This window comes from Nanorana parkeri, unplaced genomic scaffold, assembly GCF_000935625.1.
Source record: "Nanorana parkeri isolate BGI_ZX_2015 unplaced genomic scaffold, ASM93562v1 scaffold644, whole genome shotgun sequence".
Lineage (NCBI taxonomy): Eukaryota > Metazoa > Chordata > Amphibia > Anura > Dicroglossidae > Nanorana > Nanorana parkeri.
The window spans coordinates 714103-732416 of record NW_017306912.1 but is presented as its reverse complement, the minus strand read 5'-3'; the positions used below and the strand labels follow the sequence as shown (position 1 = coordinate 732416).

Sequence of the window (18314 nt, the reverse complement as noted above, 5' to 3'; positions counted from 1 at the left end):
TGCAAAAGCAAGAAAAATTGCATTTAAAATATTAATATCAGTTTTAAAACAATTAGCCTACTCAGCCTGATACACCTAAAATCCATCAACAATGTAAAACATCTCAGATGTTCCCATCCCATAAATATATACATTATTTTTAAAAAGGGAGGGGGATTTTTGTATGTAACATTTAGAAAATCCACACAATAATGTCATTAAAAATTACACAATTTTATTACAACAATGTAAAAATACATATCAAATGGTTGATAGCAATTCATTATGGATATGTAGTAAATCATATAGGCTATAGTGGATAACTCTGGCCCTTCAGCTGTTGTGGAACTACAAGTCACATGAGGTTTCACAAGACTGCCATTTACAGGCATGTTGGGATTTGCAGTTAAAACACAGGTGGAGGGCCAGAGTTGCCCACCCCTGCTTTAGACTAAAAGAATATACTTGGTGTATCAAAAGACCAATGAAAACCGGATTTTAATTGGCCTCTTGACAAACATTATATTGTTTGTAATGCTTTTGCATCAAAAATCCCTACTTCATGCTTTTAAAAAAAGGCCAACTGTTTCAGTACAGCGTTGCATGACGGAATAAATGTCAGTCAAAGTACCGCAGCGCTGAATACTGAAAAATGGCCTGGATGGGAAGGGGGTTTAACACCGCGGATGTCAACTGGTTAATAATAATAATTAGGGATGCACCGATAACGGTATTTCGGTATAGAGTCCGAGTACCGATATTTGTTTTTGGTACTCGCCGATACAGGAAGTCCCATTCAGTAAGCCAGGCGGCGTGTAATGACTTGCCACCTGGCTTCCCGATTAGCTGGGAAGCCGGGCAGCGTGTAAAGACTCGCCACCCGGCTTCCCGATTAACAAGAAAGTCTGTCCCCTCTTACCTTGGTATGTCCAGCCTGTCCCCCCCCCGGGGCCTCTCCAGGCAGAACGCGGCTTTCCTCCGGTAGCAGGGAAGCCGCCCCCATGCTTCTCGTCACTAGGTGACGAGAAAGCATGGAGCCGGCTTTCTGGACAATCAGGAAGCTGGGCGCTGTGTAATGACGCAGTGCCCGGATTCCTGATTGCCTGGGAAGCCGACTCCATGCTTCCTAGTCATGAAGTGACGAGGGAGCCTGGCGCCGGCTTCACGGCCAATTAGGAAGCTGTGCAGCATGTAATGACGCGCTGCCCGGCTTCCTGATACCGGAAGTATCGGGCTAGGCATCGGAGCATTTGGGGGAGCACGAGTACTCGCTCAAATACTCGCCATCGGCACCAATACTAGTATTGGCATCGGTGCATCCCTAGTAATAATATACTCCTGCCTGAATACATACTAAAGATAATTCAAAGCTGAACTCTAGGCAGATATAAAAGACACAAATGAATGCAGCTTTGTAATCATTAAGGGAGAAGAAGCAGCACAAGGAGCCAACTGGTCATGCTGCAGTAAAGGGCGAAGCTGATAGGAGATGACAGAGTGAAGAGCATATTATTGTGCTGCTTCTGCTTGTACTATCCAGTTACAGGGTGGGGGTGGGCAGGAGACCTGTGAGTGTTACTAAACTGCAGCAGAGAAAAATCAGGTTATCTTTATGCCGCCAGACAGGGCTGTGTGGTGTGGCAGAGCTGTGTAAATATCAGGACTGGAATGTTCTTCATTTGCCTAAAGTTCAGCTTTACAAAATGTGGTTTGGTGAACATTGCCAACTTTAAAGAGGTATACAGAAGCAATGACTGGAGCTGGAAGATGGTGTGTGGTCTCCAGCTGGCAAAGCTTGCTGCTAAACACCCATCATTTGTTCATTTTTATCACAGGGCTCTAGATTTTAAATTAACCCAGTCCACAAGTATACCAAGCCAAAAGTTATATATTACATGAAACAAGCACTGGAGGAAATGGCTCGATGCTCTTACGTTAAAAAAGCAGAGAGCAAAGACCAAACTGTTGTAACTCACAGCAATAAAATAGAAATTATTCCCCATTGCTCTGACTGATGAAACAAGTGATTTTTGATTGGTTGCAAAGGATGAATGCACACCATGGTGCATTCTTGTAAGCTAAAATTAGGGCAATGATCCCAATTCTGTAGTGAATTAAAATCACGATACATAGATATAGGTTACCGTACTAAATCACCCGATTTCCTGTTAAGCCAACAACGCCTCACAGTTGAATATCTTATACAGCTACTTGGAAGGTCTCCTTTAATTCTGAGTGAGGGATGCAATGGGATTCCCTTATTTCAGATGGATATTCCTTAGTGGTGTCATCATCCTGTGATTATTTTCACAGTTCACACAAGATGTCTGAAAAATGCACATAGTAACTAGAGGCACTAGGGAGCTATCACATCTACAATCGTACATAGGTGTGAGAGAGAAATGGCTTGCATGCCCAGAAAAACATGAGTCCAGCTCAATACTACATATCCCACTGGGCTGAACACAAAAGGCAATCTCTACGTTTTGTGAAAATTGCTTCAAGCTCTATTTAACCTGCAATGACTGACTAACAATCCGAAATTATTAAACCCCAGACAACAGAACAGGAGATCGACAAACAATCAATGGTGCGTGAAATTTTACCATTATAATAAAAGTTAACTGCAAATGCCAAATCATTCAAACCTGCCACATGTACGCACACGGCCGTGCATGCAGACAAATATAATACACAAAACACTGCTGTATATTTCATATACCTTTTTGTCTGACGTGATGAGCCTAAAAGCTTCTGTTACTTGCTGAACGGTAGCTCCGCCACCAACATCCAAGAAGTTTGCTGGAGTTCCTCCATGAAGCTTTATAATGTCCATTGTTGCCATAGCCAGGCCAGCACCATTTACTGTGGAACAAAGAGACCAAATGACACTGGGCACCGTACAGTATACCTCAATATCAGATGCATCAGACTGCGTACATTCATAATTGCGCTTTCTAGAATCATGCAAACGTGTGCCTGACGTTTAAGGCTTCATTCACATTTGCCACTTGCAGTTTTGTGCTTTAAATGCAAAGAGAAATATGACAGACTTCATGCTGCGTTTATGCTTCTAGATGCGTTAAATGGTGTGTGTGACGGACTGAACCGTCACTGGTGCTGCTGGAGGAGCCTGAGGGCTAGCCTCCTTCCTACTAACTATGGACCTAGAAATATGGAGACCCCCCCCCTCAGACTTCTTGGGGTTACATGGAACCATTCTCCTAGGTTTATGTGTGGAGTGAAAATATTGCATGTTTCCCCTGACATTACATTTAAGTGACCCTGTGTTCATTATAGGCAGCAGGCTGTCTGGAGTGACCATTGTTTAGGATGATCAAGCTCTTAGCTAATTAAGGACATTCATTAGATTCAAAGAGTGTCTGTGCTTAAGGAATTCCAATGCGGCACCTGGCTGTCTAGGGGTGGGAACTGTTCAACACACTGAACTCTTATCTGATTCTGTGAGGTATAAAAACTCTGTGTGCTTTCTTCAATAAACCAGTTCTTGATTTCCAATTCAACATTGGTGTTGTCTGATGTTTGAGGGGTTTAGCTTTCTGTCCTAATATATTGGTTTCGTCCAATAATTAGGCAGATTTGGGCTGAGGACACTGGAATTCGGTTTCCAGCGGAGAGGAAGCTGATTTCTGACGGAGGTACCCAGACGGGGTACCAGGCGGTCCGTCACAGCGTGCACTTACGTGTTTACATGCATATGTATTTAGATGCATCTGGTACCAAATCCTAGCAGCAAAACGCGTTATGTGTTTCGGTGCATTTAGAAGTTTAAATGGATTCCCAGATGCACCTGACTTCTATTTTTACTAAATGCAGCTAAACTGAATGCAGATAACAGTATCTACATGCAACCTGTCAATATATCAATTGGAGGTAGATAGACAGACAGGTTTAGAAAACCATTTTAAATGCATACAAAGGAATCTAAAATGCACCTGGTGTGAATGTAGCCTTAACCAGGAGAAATGCAGTAGTGACAGTTGTATGAATAACTTCTACCTATTAAATGTGACAATACTGTGATGATTGGTGGTATAAAAATAACTGACCACAGATATCAATGTGCAGTGGTGGAGAGTATGCAATGTACAATACAATCAGTAAAAAGGCATCCCCTGCCATGTAACATCACATTTATTTTAAAGGAAAATAAGTAAAATACCCTAAAGTCTTGACAAACAAATTGAAAGAAACAGAAATCACTTTGTTTATAAACAAAAAACTAGTAACTAGTTAAACCAAATCGGTGAGCTACTAATGCGGTCCAACAAACCCTGCAGCTATGCTAAAATCAGAAAGTTTATCATATTCTAAATTCCCTGCAATCCATTGCATCAAGGATCCAGAAAACAGCTCACATTGTCATAAGTAATTTCTTTCTAAAGTCTGTGAGGCGTAACCTGCTATGTCTGCTTTCCATATTTCCATTGCATCCATATTTTAAGACTGATTTTGATCCGATTGGTGCTGTGAGGAGCTTCTAAGTATCAAACTTTCATAAGTGAAAGACAGCAAGGAGCCTAAGGAGGGTGTGTTTGGGAACAGTTCTACCTTACCCAAGACAGGGGTTCTCAGATCACCAGTTTATCCCTTATGTTACGGGGAGGGGGTTATCAATGACTAGATGCCAAGCCAAACCCAACAGCTTTCATTACTTAACTATAATTCTTTAATTAATTTGCCCACCAAATTGTTTTAACACATATACCGCTTCAATTTTGGACAATCTTTTAAATATTCTACTCTGATTTTTTTTATTTACTATTAAGCTGACAAATGATTATAAATGTGAAAACACTTTTTTTTTTAAAAAATACATATTAAAATAAACTTTGGCTACTTCAATGGACTATTTAAATGGACAAAGGACTGATGCATCTAAACTAGGGATGCTCAGATACCAAGTACCGTACTCGGTACAAGTACAGATACTTTTCCAGCTCCAAGACTAGAGAAAAATTCAAAAGTTAGGAGGCAGCGGTCATTGGTAAGGAGCATACGGGGCTCCTGGGATTTGTACTTCTCTGTTTTAATGTATGATTGTTTTTTTAATAAATAAAGGGATGCACAGATACCGGTTTTGCGAGTACTGGTACTTGCCGAGTACTTACATTTTTGTTTACTGTCCATGTGACAGTTTTTCTAAAACAATAGCGACTAATGATTTCAGGACAGTGGTGGAGTGCCAGAGCCAGGTCCCAGCTGCAACTCTGGTAGTTTTCGTGAAAATGCCAAGTATCTGCACTGGTATCTGAACTGGTATCTGAACATCCCTAATCTAAAAGCATATGCATGTAAACACGCATCACTTTAAGAAACTAGAAGCATAAACAGAGCATCTATCCAGACATATCTCTGCATAAAAACACATGTGGTAGGTGAGAATGAAGCCTCAAAAAGGGACAAATATGGTTGGGAAAAAAACGCCAAAGGATCAAAAAGAAGAAAAGCTTGAGAGTTATGTTTTTTTTATCAAATCAAGCCAAATATGACATCACTTCTGACCGTCTGATACTCTCCAAATACCTGCCATAGACTGAGGATCAGCTGCACTTATTAAACAAATGAGATAAGAGATCACTAACAGTCACACTCAGCCACATAAATCAGTTTTTTCCACCATGATAATGTACCAATTAAAATGTTACAGGGAACATAATATTTTAATAGCGTTCTAATACAGATAAGGGAAAAAAGATTAACACAAATATAAGGTTGCTGGAAATTTTAAGATTTGTATACTCCAATAATCATGTTACAGAACAAACAAGATAGTGGATTAATGTGACTTGTCAAACAGATATCATAAAGAAATTTCAATAGTACCCACAAAATGTGCACATATTCCAGGTGATAGATAGAACTAATGAAACTAAAGCAAAGCCTGAAATTTTTAGACTGGTAGCACATACTAGATCAATTTTAGTGTAATTTGGTTTGAAAGTCCCTTCTGTCATTACAGTAATTACTAGGGATGCACTGATACGAACACTACTATCAGTATCGGTGCCGATACAGAGTATTTGGGCGAATCATCCGATACGTCAGTGCGGAAGGAGCATGGAACAGGCTTCCTAGCCAATCAGGAACACGGGAGGCGGGTCATGGCATACTGCCCGGCTTCCGATTGGCTTGGAAGTCGGCTTCACTTGTTGCTAGGCAGCCTGGCTTCCTGACCAATCAGGAACTTACCGCACAACTTTCCGATTGGTCAGGAGGTCAGGCAACCTCAGCAAGTAAGCCGGTGTGCTTTTGCTAGAACACCAGCTTCACAGGCAATCAGGAAGCCGGGCGATGAGTCATGATCCGCCACCCGACTTCCTGATAATCGGGGAACACAGCACCGATACTCAGTACTGGCGCGTATCTAAAAAAATATATCAGTACTCGTACCTGATACGGAAGAACCGGTATCGGTGCATCCCTAGTAATTACACATCCAAGAAATGTTTTTTTTTAATTGGCACTTGCAGTAGAGCTACCACCCGCACTGCAAGGGTTAACTGCTCGTTTTTGACTAGGTGCAAAATTAACAAATAATTACTCACTTGAAGCTCCAAGCTAGTCAGTTTTTACGGAGTTCCTTCCAGCCTGTCTCCTCCTCTGCAGCACATTGGAATGTTCCTCAGGGTCCTTACTACTATGCACACTGTGTAGATGTGATGATTTACTGGATCTTAGACTGGAGGAGGATGGGGAGAGACATTCCAGGGACCGGTTTAAGAAGTTGGCTTGGAGCTTTGGGTGAGTATATCTTTGGGGTTTTTTTTAACCAAGACACAAACTAGCACTTGACTCTTGGAGTGCGGGTGTAGCAGGGGTAGCCCCACTGCAAGGCTTAATAAAAAACAAAAAAATAAATCCTGGAATTTGTGCTTTAAATGCCAGAATTTTCTCAATTCATCCATATTATTCAGAGACATTAGCAGATGATTGCCCCCATACGTTCAATATATAAGAGCATGTCTAGAGCACACAAAATTGCTCATCTGGAGCTTTTTATTGATCACATACAACAAGAAGCGATGTTTCAGAACAACAAGAATTCCATCCAGCAACACTGCCCTATATGTGACTCCAGCATGATGGGCAATGATCCTTCTACCTAGGAGTACTATGAAGCAACTACTTACAGGTGAAACTCGAATAATTAGAATATCGTGCAAAGTTCATTTATTTCACTAATGCAACTTAAAAGGTGAAACTAATATATGAGAGAGACTCATTACATGCAAAGCAAGATAATTCAAGCCGTGATTTGTCATAATTGTGATGATTATGGCTTACAGCTCATGAAAACCCCAAGAACCCCAAATCCACAACCCCAAAAAAGTAGATTATTACATGCAATCAATAAAACAAGGATTGTACATAGAACAATATCGGACCTCTGAAAAGTACAAGCATGCATATGTACTCAGTACTTGGTTTGGGCCCCTTTTGCAGCACTTACTGCAATTACTTTTGCACAATATTCTAATTATTCGAGTTTCACCTGTATACCCCCACTGAACAATTACAAAGAAAATATCTACTGGTCTCAATGATCAGGCTGGCTCCATGGGTGCCTGGTTGTGCTCTCCCTCCAAATCACAATTACTAATCAAGATATATGAAATCTTTTGAAATCACTCTCTCCAGGCAACTTTAGGCATCATGATCAGTCAGGATTAGCCAACTTTAATAACTCCCATTAATGTTGGTAAAATATGCCTTTATTTTCTAAATAGGACTGATCTTGTGCACAGAATCACGCCAGAAAATGTAGGTCTCCGGAATGGTGAAAGTGAATCCACTCAATAAAAAAAAATAATAAAAATAATAACTTTGGAACAGAAATCACCAAGACTGAAGGAAGCTGTAGAATCAGAAAGCTATAGAAAGTTTTGCTTCTCGAAAACGCAATGAAGCAATGTTTACATCCAATTACTGGCAATGCTGCAACACAACCTACTGAAACAAAAAATAGACACTACCCTATACATACATGGTATAGATGTGTTTCCCCACTGATCTGTTCATTTGTATTTTGAATATAGTTTGTGCTAACTTGTTCAGAAGTCTCTGCAGCTCTATTGCAGTAAAATCCTGAGAATACACAGGTATTTAAACAAGGGAAACCCAATATCCTCTGCAGTGCCGTCCGTCCGTTTTTTTACTACGGGCGGACGGCAAGAGGTTAATTTGCAGGTTACTCAATTTCAGTAAAGAAGAAGAGGTCAGCTGTGACAGATCCATTATTTCAAAATACACTTTCTTTCATTTTCAGCTAAGTGAACTATTCCGGGGAGAAGCTATGATTTATGCAATTCATACTTCTCAAGCTGGAAATTTCCATAAATGAGCCGACTTGTTTCATTAGGGCCATCACCTAGGAGGACTCAATCATAGAAGATATATGAGCATGTTTCTTGATAAGCACCAAGAATGCCTTTCAGTTTACCATTTTTACATGGTACTGAAAGCATAACTTTCATTACAGACTGCAGTGAAACATAACTGCACTCTAGAGAATCTAACGCACAAAAAATTATAACATAAGCCTTAACATATGACATGTCTGCTCCAGTAAACCTGTGACATCTACTGCTCTGAATGCTACTGCTCTAGATTCTACTAATGCAGAATATGCTATGTGTCTATGGTAAATGACATTGAAAAAAGTCTGTTTAAAACAACTTTACTAGATGTAATGCAGCACATTCAATCATAAAAAGTTGGTGAGGAAAAAAAACAGAAGTCCAACCATTAGGTTCAACCTTACAGTGAACTAGATACGTCCACTACATTGTATTAATTACACTACGGGTAAAGCGAAGGCACCAAGTTTTAGAGCTCGACTTAAGGTTAGTCCATTTTTGTCCTCCTAGGAAAGGTTTTTATATAATCTTGAAATGGTCCTTCCCAGAAAGAAGATTATAAGCAAATTGCAGGTATCGTCAGGAACAATAATACCAGTAATAATTTATACACCTTAATAGGACAGGTTCACATTTAAAACATACTTCACACTCGTTTATTCAGTCAAGTTGCTTTTGAGCAGGCTGCACAACTCTAGTCCTGGAAAGCCAGGATCATACATGGTTTTAAGATGGCTCAAACTACAAGGCGACAATGAAAGTGAAGAACAGAACACTAAGCAGAAGAATTCTCTTTTTTACAATATTCCGACCTGTACCTACCTGGCCTTCAAACTCTGAAGTTGTGTGTGCCCTTCTCTACAGCATTTAGATGATTGAAAACAAAAACAAGATACGCTGTGCATTATAGTGGTCTACTAATTATATGAGAAAAGACCGCATCTACAGGCATGTATATAAAATAAAAACAATATGCAGAATGATAGTGGTCTACTAAATTATATGAGAAACGACCGCTTCTACAGGCATGTATATAAAATAAAAACATTATGCAGAATAATAAAAGAATTCAAAACCTACCTAGACAGCCAATGTTTCCATCCAGACCTATGTAGTTGAGGTCAGCTGTTGCTGCTTGCTGGTCTCGCTCATCTTCCTGTGACCAGTCTCGGAGATCAAAAATGGTCTTTTGACGATATGCTGCATTGGAGTCAAAATTTATTTTGGCATCCATACACATCACTAAAAAGAAACAAAAAAGAAAAAAGTAAAGAATCCTCAAAATTGAACTCCAGCCACACAGATAAATATATCTGTTGAAATACACACATGTGGATTATTTTTTTGTCATAAGAACTGTAATTCTTTAAAGGCCCGTTCACACATACAGAGGTGTATGTGTGCACCAGATCAACACAGGACTCCAAAAAAAAAAACACAACTGTTTTTTATGTGCCCTGTTGACACCATAACATGGCTAAGGAAAAAAGCAAACATGCTGCATTTTTTCACAGCACAGTAGATTTCACTGCCGGTCATCAGGGACCAGAATAGAGTGTACGCATTGTACCCTCAATATAAAGTTAGAAAACAAATGTCAACAGTGACTGCTCTGGCAGTGTGCTATACACTGCCAGAGCAGAGCAGGTGTGTGTCTACCCCTGCTTTATGCATACTTTATTTGTACATATCAGAATAGCATGCAAAGCCGCTTATATATGCATCATGAATATAAGGGATAGTTAAAGCGATCAAACAGCTGGCAAATTGCACGGCAGTTCCTATTCAAATGACACCTGTGTGAAAATCCCTATTTGCATAGGCTTACCCTACACAGCAATGGTTGTACCTGACGATGGGTCACATCGCCAGGTACAATTAAATATAAACAATTATAAAGAGGAGAGCGTGCAATGGGAAAAGCACCAAAAACAGCTTTTTGTGCAGTGCAGGGTTTACCAAAGTCTGAGGTAAGCACTTTTTCAGAGATAAATGTTGTCTTTATCTAGCTTCATGCAATGCAAAGGAAAGTGACATGACTTCAAGAGCACCAAGCGCCCCCAGCAAGACCTCTGTCAGCAGGTGGCATGTGAGAACGTCACAACAGGTAAGCCACATTTGTGAACATAAGTACACCAGACAATCTGCAAAAGTCAAATACAGAAGCAAAGGCTGAAATGTGAAGGAAAAAGTCCAAATAGTAATAAGAAATGTAATCTCTGCAATAGAAACGGGATGGAAGAAGACATGCAAACCATCGGGCTGGATAAATAAAGCAAAGAAAAAAAAAAGGGCAAAGCACAGTAGTTAAAAACAAATCGGTAAGATGTTCTTTTTCAAAGATGTGGAAGCTGAAAACATTGGGGGGGGTTAGGGGCTACAACTTAGGGCTCATTCACATGGCCGGAGAGCTGTATACTGTCAAGGAGTGTATTTCTGTGCCCAACAGTCACACATGTTTATGTACAGCCAGTAGCCTGTACAACACAAGGACAGGCTTACAGACATCATGGCTGTACAGGATAAATACATAGTAGTAACACAATAGCTGAATTACTTTTCCTGGAGAACATTCTGTTCCAGGATCCCAACAGTGCTTGTCATCTGACCCAAAGCCTAGGTTTTTGATAAAATGATCTCTGCTGAGGGGAAGGATTAGACAATATGAACCCTGATCGTTCTCTTTAAAACAGGCAAACAGCTAAATACACAGATGAAATACAAAAAAAAGAGCAGATTTTCCTATAAGATTTGGTTTTCTGTCCACCCAGTTCCGAGATTTCCACAGCACTGCCACATATTGTCAGGTGGATGACACCACTTCAAAACAGTTTTTGATGGGCTCATTCCCTGCCCCCTTTTGACACAAAGCTGTTGGGCAGGGTATGCACCTTTCCGCAACTGGCTGGGTCGGGAGAAGGGGGTGGCAGTCACAGTTTAGAGTGGGCTCGGCGAACTCAGATGAACTGGGTTTGCGCTAAGCTCAGCCCCATCCCTACTTGCCAGGAAATTTGCACGTAGATCACCCAGTTAGCTCTTACACAGGGAGGACGCTAGTATATATCCTCCCGTGACCCTAAAGAGAACTATGGGGAAAAACAATTACCCTATAGTTCTCTTTTAAGGATTGCAAGCTACTCATGTTCGCTGTATTTAAAAATACATTTGATGATGTATTAATACCTAGCTGCATTAAGCTGTGTATTTTATACCTGCCTAGTCTTCAGCTTTAACCCCACAGGAAATATGAATACACGAATGGTATGAAATAAGAAATAGAACAGTGTGACTGTTAAAGATATCTTTGTGTGTAAAATTGCTTTTTCATTGTGAAATAAATCAAAGTAATATGCTGAATATAGAAGTCTTTTAACAGCAACGTTTAAAAACAAGCGGATACTCTACAAAAGGTTTGTTTTGTAGCATGACATTTTCCAATTATCTTCGTTTCAGCCATCTACTGTTCCCCGCTATGGACGATGAGTCAGACGCATTCAAGGAGTGTGTGCAGGCAAGCCACTCAAACATCTGAACGGTGAGCTAGAAGCAGTGGCGTATCAGAAATGATAAACAACCATTAAGTATTGGCAATCTGCTGTAGGCAGAAAATGGTTCAAAAAAATTAATAAAAACATTTCAAAGTGCATTTTCCTATGAAGTACTGAAAAATAATTCCCCCCTCCCCTCCGCCTCCTGACCATTTTCAGGTATAACTAGACAAAAACACACACAAATGTGGATAACGGGGGAATAACCTACATCAGGGAATGAAGACATTTTAACAAATCAATGTGTGTACCGGGTTTCATGACATGACACAAAATGCCCTTTTTTTTATACTGTACACAATTTCCTCAACAGGTCGTCAATATATAATCCTTTATTAGATATAGCTACAAATAAGAATACACAAATGGTATAGTCATATCAAATAGTAAAATATTTCCTCTTTAGCCATAGAATGCTCATAGTAAGGCATATTCCAATATTCATAAGGACTTGCCTTTACTTTCACAAGTCACCATGTCATGCATGACACTGATTCCCAGACAATGGGTGCAAAAAAGTATAGATTTAGCACACCAGTTTGGGGCAAAATAAACTGGGCAAAGGGACAGTGTAAGAAGAAGTTGTCTGCATGAACAGCAGTGGCCAGTGTTTTCCAAAACAAAAATGAAAAATGTATGTGTGCAAACCTATGAGCAGAAAAATATTCACTACTAATGCACATGGGTGCCCGGGGGCTATAAAACATAAAATTCAGGCGTATTTATCGACCTGGGAGCAACAAATGCGGTGTACAGCCACCCACAGAAATCAATGGTTATATGCGGTTGTACACGGCTATATGCGTGCCCTTAAAAAAGAACTATGGGGTAACCTTTTTATCCCATAGTTCTCTTTAGGGTCACAGGAAGACATGTATACCAACGTCCTCCCGTTACCAAAACTCAGTATATAGCGAGCTATTGCCCGCTATATACTGAGAGCGCTGCAGCCGGGACAGATCCAGTCAATACTGTCGTGATCCACCCAGCTGGCTGATCGACAGCAGGCTCTGTCTATCTAGAGGCTGTGCCCGCCCCCTCCCACATCAGTTTCTCTAGTCAACACTGGAGGATTGGAGAGGGGAGGGGGGCAATCCCTGCAGGGAGCAGTGACTGACAGTCACCGCTCCCTGCTGGAAGTTGATCGGTATGTGAGTGAGAGACGGTATGTGTTCGCTCACTTCCCAATATACAGAGTCGACGTGTGGCAGTTCCAATGTGTAATTTATAATGTTGGGGGGTTTTACGTCATTTTCAGGCCTAAAATGTGGAATATAACATGGGTGCAAAAATTGAAAAAAGGGCCTCAGTCATGAAGGGGTTAAGTAAACAAGCATAGAGAGGTGCGCCCCTGGATGCAGACTGTCTGTGTCCGGGGTTGTAAAGCCTGAAAGCATGGCCATGTTTATGCAAGTGCCAGCCTATACCTACGTGCAGCTGCATATGCCTTTTAATTCTATGGGCTCACCTGTGGCTGCCGGGCAGGTAAATACGCCTGGATTTTACACTGTACAGCCCCAGAAGTCCATGTGCATGAGCCTTAAAGCCAAATGATGGTATCACACTCCTCCTAATGGTCCATGAAGTAGAATAATTAAATAATTGGAGAGCGACACTTCTGTAATAACCTTGTAAAAGGGAGGTAGAAGCACTCACTGCAGTGGGGAAAACTGCACTGGGCTATGCAACAGACAAAAGAGCCTGCTGGTGAATCAATGCCACAGGAATATCAGAGCAAGAGACATTTTATTTCCAAGCAGTCCTTGACCAACATTCTTAAGCTTCTGTCTAATGAAGTAATTCAGGCACAAAACAGCAGTCTGTATCTCTCCCTTTATCATGTTAAATCAAGGACAGAAGCATTGTGCCTGGTGCCAAATGCCAGTGAATGCTCACAAACCCGGAAGCAGGCATTTTGACCAATAGCCAAGTCTAATTTGAGGGTTAGTTTTCTTTTATTTTGCAACAGGCAGATTCATTTATTTTAGCTAAAACCTCAGTTTTGATTACAAACTATAATTTAGATCCAGTTACATAAATCACTGGGTCTCTGTGCTTCTTTTTGCAAAGCAGTCAGAGCACTGTATATAGATTCCTGAAAACATCACGGCACCCTGCCTCAGTACACCTCCTAAAAGCCCATAGCCCAGAAGCAAGCAGGCGGTCGGCTCTTGGGAGGAGTTATGCAAATATGAAAATGCCTTAACGGGTGGATGTCAGCCTGGAGGAGAGTAAGTGAACAAAAGAGTCCCTCGCAATGATGACCACGGATGGCGCCGTGCAGACATAGGAAGGTGGATAAGGATCACCAGCACTCAGCAATATCATTTAAATAAGTCCATTTTATTTGGACACAGTCACAGTGAAAACAGCTTTCACTGTGACTGGGTCCAAATAGAATGGACTTATTTAAATGAAATTGCTGAGTGCTGGTGATCCTTATCCACCAGCCTGGAGGAGAGGGCATTCCCAGGCAGGTTGCATTTGCACACAATCACCTTGGTGATACCTACATATGATGCTGAGCCTCTATGATTTAAAGAGCTGAAATCTAATGAATGAAAAAAGTGGGCCAGGGACACTACGACTGGGGAGGATAGGCCTAGATGATGTAGGACACCTTCCAGTCAAGAAATGAGGTAGGCTCCGACTTGCTATAACACTATAAGCTCACAATGTGCAGTGAAAATCAGAATAAGTACATTCAATACAGGAGAGGAGCCTGTGCAACTGTGCAAGACTGAAGGAAAGGCTGGAGTGCAGCTTTAATTACCGTACCTAAGTGCAGATTAGCGAAAGCTATCAAATAGGTCATAATACCAGCAATACCACCTACATTTAAGAAAATGGTACACAGAATGAACATATGATATAGGACCAATGGCTTGTACTCAGTAATTATGACAATTAGGTTTTACAAATGTTTTGCGTCAGCACAACAGAATCAAATGTGACATTTGCTCTTTATGTATTCGATATGATGAGAATCCCCTATAATCTGTTGTGTGTATAATTTATCTAGGAGACATTTAAAAGACCTTTCATTTAAAAAGCATGACATCTGTTCACCAGCAGACATTTACTATGTAATTTCCAGTTTCACCGAAAAACTGCTGATGTATAAATGATTAAAAAAATGTATTGCAGATGATAAAATGAGTCATTGTAATACTTTGTTTCATGGAAAAAAATGTCACTTATTGCCAAATAGCCAAGCAAAATTTGTATATAGAGTGCTCATTTCATACAGTATGTGCCCATATATACTTGAGCGGTACGATACTACTTGTAGTGGGTTTTAGTGGCAAATGCCATCGGGAGATTTCCTAGCTTTGTTTCAACAATGCTGCAAGCACAGAATATTACAGATTGACCCAGCCAGAAATCCAGAGAGCTAACAACAACCTGTTTTGAGCGGACAAATCTGCCTCTGAAAAACCAAGCAGTGTTGTCAGTCAGTATGTATTCCAATAGACGAGAATTGGGTAGGGTTGACCACACTGCTTGGGATTTCAGTGCAGCAGAGGCAATTTGTTGACAGCTCAAACAGGAAATTTAGAGCACACTTGATTTCTGGCAGCCCAACAGGTCATTTTCTGTACTTGCAGCTTTTTTAACCTCCCTGGCGGTATGATTATGCAGGATTTTAGCATGCCAAATCAGTACGTTGTTTTTCGTGGCAATCTGTTTTATATTGTAGGCCTGTAATTCTTAGTAAATTTTAGGAATAACTTGCCTAAATCTGTCCAAACAAGAGTCCAGTAGACATCCCGGGTATGATAAAGTTTGAAACACGAAATCATATATTATAATATAATAATTTATTTTAAAAATTATAAAATAAAAAAAATAAAAATAAAAAAAGTCCAGTAAATGGGAATTCTGGGGGCGCTGCCTGATCCCTACCACAGTCAATAGAGTACCAAGTTCACACATCACTGAGCTCTGTCGCAGAATCGTCGCTGTCGTCACGTTCAGTGTCTGATAACGAATTTCCCAACGAATCGCTATCGCTCAATTCTGCAAGTGATTCTGATTTACTATCGCTGTTTTCTACCTGGTCTAAAACCACTTTGACCTAAAAGGGACGTTTTTTTGGATGCCAAGAACAGTAAAAGTGCAGGCAGGGCACTGGACAAAGCTCTAGGGACAAAACTGAAGTGAAATAGTTTGATACAGAAATGTAATCATAGCAGATTACATTGTATTCTGTGTAGTCTGTGTACATTGCATCTTTTCACTTTTGAATTTCCCGCCGGCTCTGCCCCCCGCTGTGACGCCGAAAACAAAAGTAAAAGTCAGATGCCGGCATCGGCCTGGCGTACACAGCAGAGTACACCGCGGGCTCGTAGGGACAAGGTAAGTGACACTTTTGTGCAATCCCAAGTGTGGCTCGGGGTTACTGCTCTTGGTACTGAAAATTAACCCCGAGCCACACTCGGGAATACCGCCAGGGAGGTTAAGGAGACAAAACATGGTGAAATGTGCATATATTGCAGAGATGTACTTCATTTTTTCACCCTGGCACACCTTTTTAAACCTTTGCGCAAAACACACAATGCAAAGTCTGCAGCAAGTGCCCCTAAAGGCCTGCACGTCTTACCTACTCCTGAAGCATCTTCTACCATGGGGTTGATTTCCACCATTGTAGCATCATACTTCATGAACAGATTATAGATGTTGATCATGCACTGAGCTGCCTCATCGACAATGTTCTCTGGGAAACCCATTTTCTGTGCAAGCTGCACACACAAAAAGAAACAAAAGAAAATAAAACATCATGGTCTGATTAGTCAGCTAAATTCCCATGGAAAATATACTCATTATCTTCATTCTCATCTAGTAGTGTGATGATTTACATGACTTGGAAGCATTACTATATAGTTTACAATATAAAGTAAACAATGTATTTAAGCAATCAAGGAGAGAAAACACAAGGTTCCCGGTTATAAGCATAACTGATTCTTTTATATCACTTTCTTTAGGGCATTTTCTCTCCAGCGTACTCAGACAGCAGTTGCTTTTAGCAGAGAAGAAATTACAAGCGTTAACACATGGAAGATCTGGTTTTTATTTTTTAAGAAATATTAAAATTCAAAAGCTGGAGGGTATTCTATTATTGCCCTAAAGTTCTTCAATGGTGTCTCGGGGTAAACAAAGGTCAGCACTCTCCCCTTATACCTCTCCACTCTGGCTATCCCTCGGTGTCCTTACATCTAATGCGGGTCTATGGAACCTGCATTAAACATGACAACATCAGCAGGCCCTAGGGACACAGGCGGTCATTCACCTTCAGGTTTTACTGCAACCTACAGGAAGGTTGGAGACTGGCAAACAAATAGATTAAGGGCTTGTTCACACGATGTCCGGATTCTCTCCAGACCAAGACAGTTAGCTCCTGCACTAAAAACGCATCACAATGTATCCCAATGTGTTTTCTGGGCTCCAGTTCACACCTGCGCAGTGCTTTCCGTTCTGCATAGAAAAAATACTGCACGTCACATTTTTTTTGGTCTGGAATGCACCGGAACGTGCAGAAAACGTGTATGAACACGTCAAAAACGCAACGAAAATGCACTGGAAACGTGCCGTACTGCAGCTAACAAAAAAAAAGTGTTTTCTTGCTCCACATACACAAAGGTAAGTACTTGTAAAGAGAGGCGGGAAGTGACCTCAGAGCAAGAATCTGCATACTGACGGCCCCACCCCATAAAAAAAAAACATGGAACGCATCCGGAACACGGTAAAAACGCATCAAATACGTGTCAATAACACGCTGCACGCATTGCACCAGGTCTGCAGATCTGCTCCAGAAAATGGTGTGAACAAGCCCTTAGGTCAGCCCAGGATAACCCCTACTACTCCCAAACATGTCTCAGTTTGTAGAAAGCATTACCAAGAGCATGATTATAAAAGGAGTGGGACCTGTGCCCCTCATTGGACTCCAAAAAAGGGATTTTATCTTGAGCACAAAAAACCTATATTTTCATTAGCGTCCATTGAGGGACACTGGAAGTCATCTGCTTTCAGAAAGTCAAAAAGCAGTTCAACTGAGGGGTGGGCAACAGAAAAACAGTCACTAACAAGTCCAATGAATAAAAAAACTGGAGACTGTGTGTAGCTCAAGAGCCACCTGAAAGACAATGCCTTAGTTTAAACCCATGGCCAGAGGTTTGCCATTGATTTAAAAGGTGCTCGTTCATATATATGCATTGTGTTGACATATGTTGGCAAAAAAGTTCATGGCTATTTTGTAGTAATTAATATGCATTAAAAGGGCCTCATAGGAATGACCGTTCAAGTCAATGCATCACACCACACCAGCCCAAAGCAATAATAATAAAAATTAAAAAAAGCCATAAAGATGAATAGGTGAGAAGCCAGTCTAAAGCTTTCTAAACACGGA

General features: G+C 40.8%; 1 protein-coding gene across 1 annotated transcript in view; it reads right to left on the bottom strand.

Annotated features, from left to right (window-relative positions):
• SUCLA2 (succinate-CoA ligase ADP-forming beta subunit) overlaps positions 1-18314 on the bottom strand; it is an 83506-nt gene that overhangs the window by 10445 nt on the left and 54747 nt on the right. The window contains exons 6-8 of the mRNA XM_018563247.1: positions 16512-16650; positions 9441-9602; positions 2702-2844 (exon numbers count right to left, since the gene is read on the bottom strand). Of these exons, the coding sequence (XP_018418749.1) occupies positions 2702-2844; positions 9441-9602; positions 16512-16650 (444 nt within the window). The remainder of the gene's footprint in view (positions 1-2701; positions 2845-9440; positions 9603-16511; positions 16651-18314) is intronic.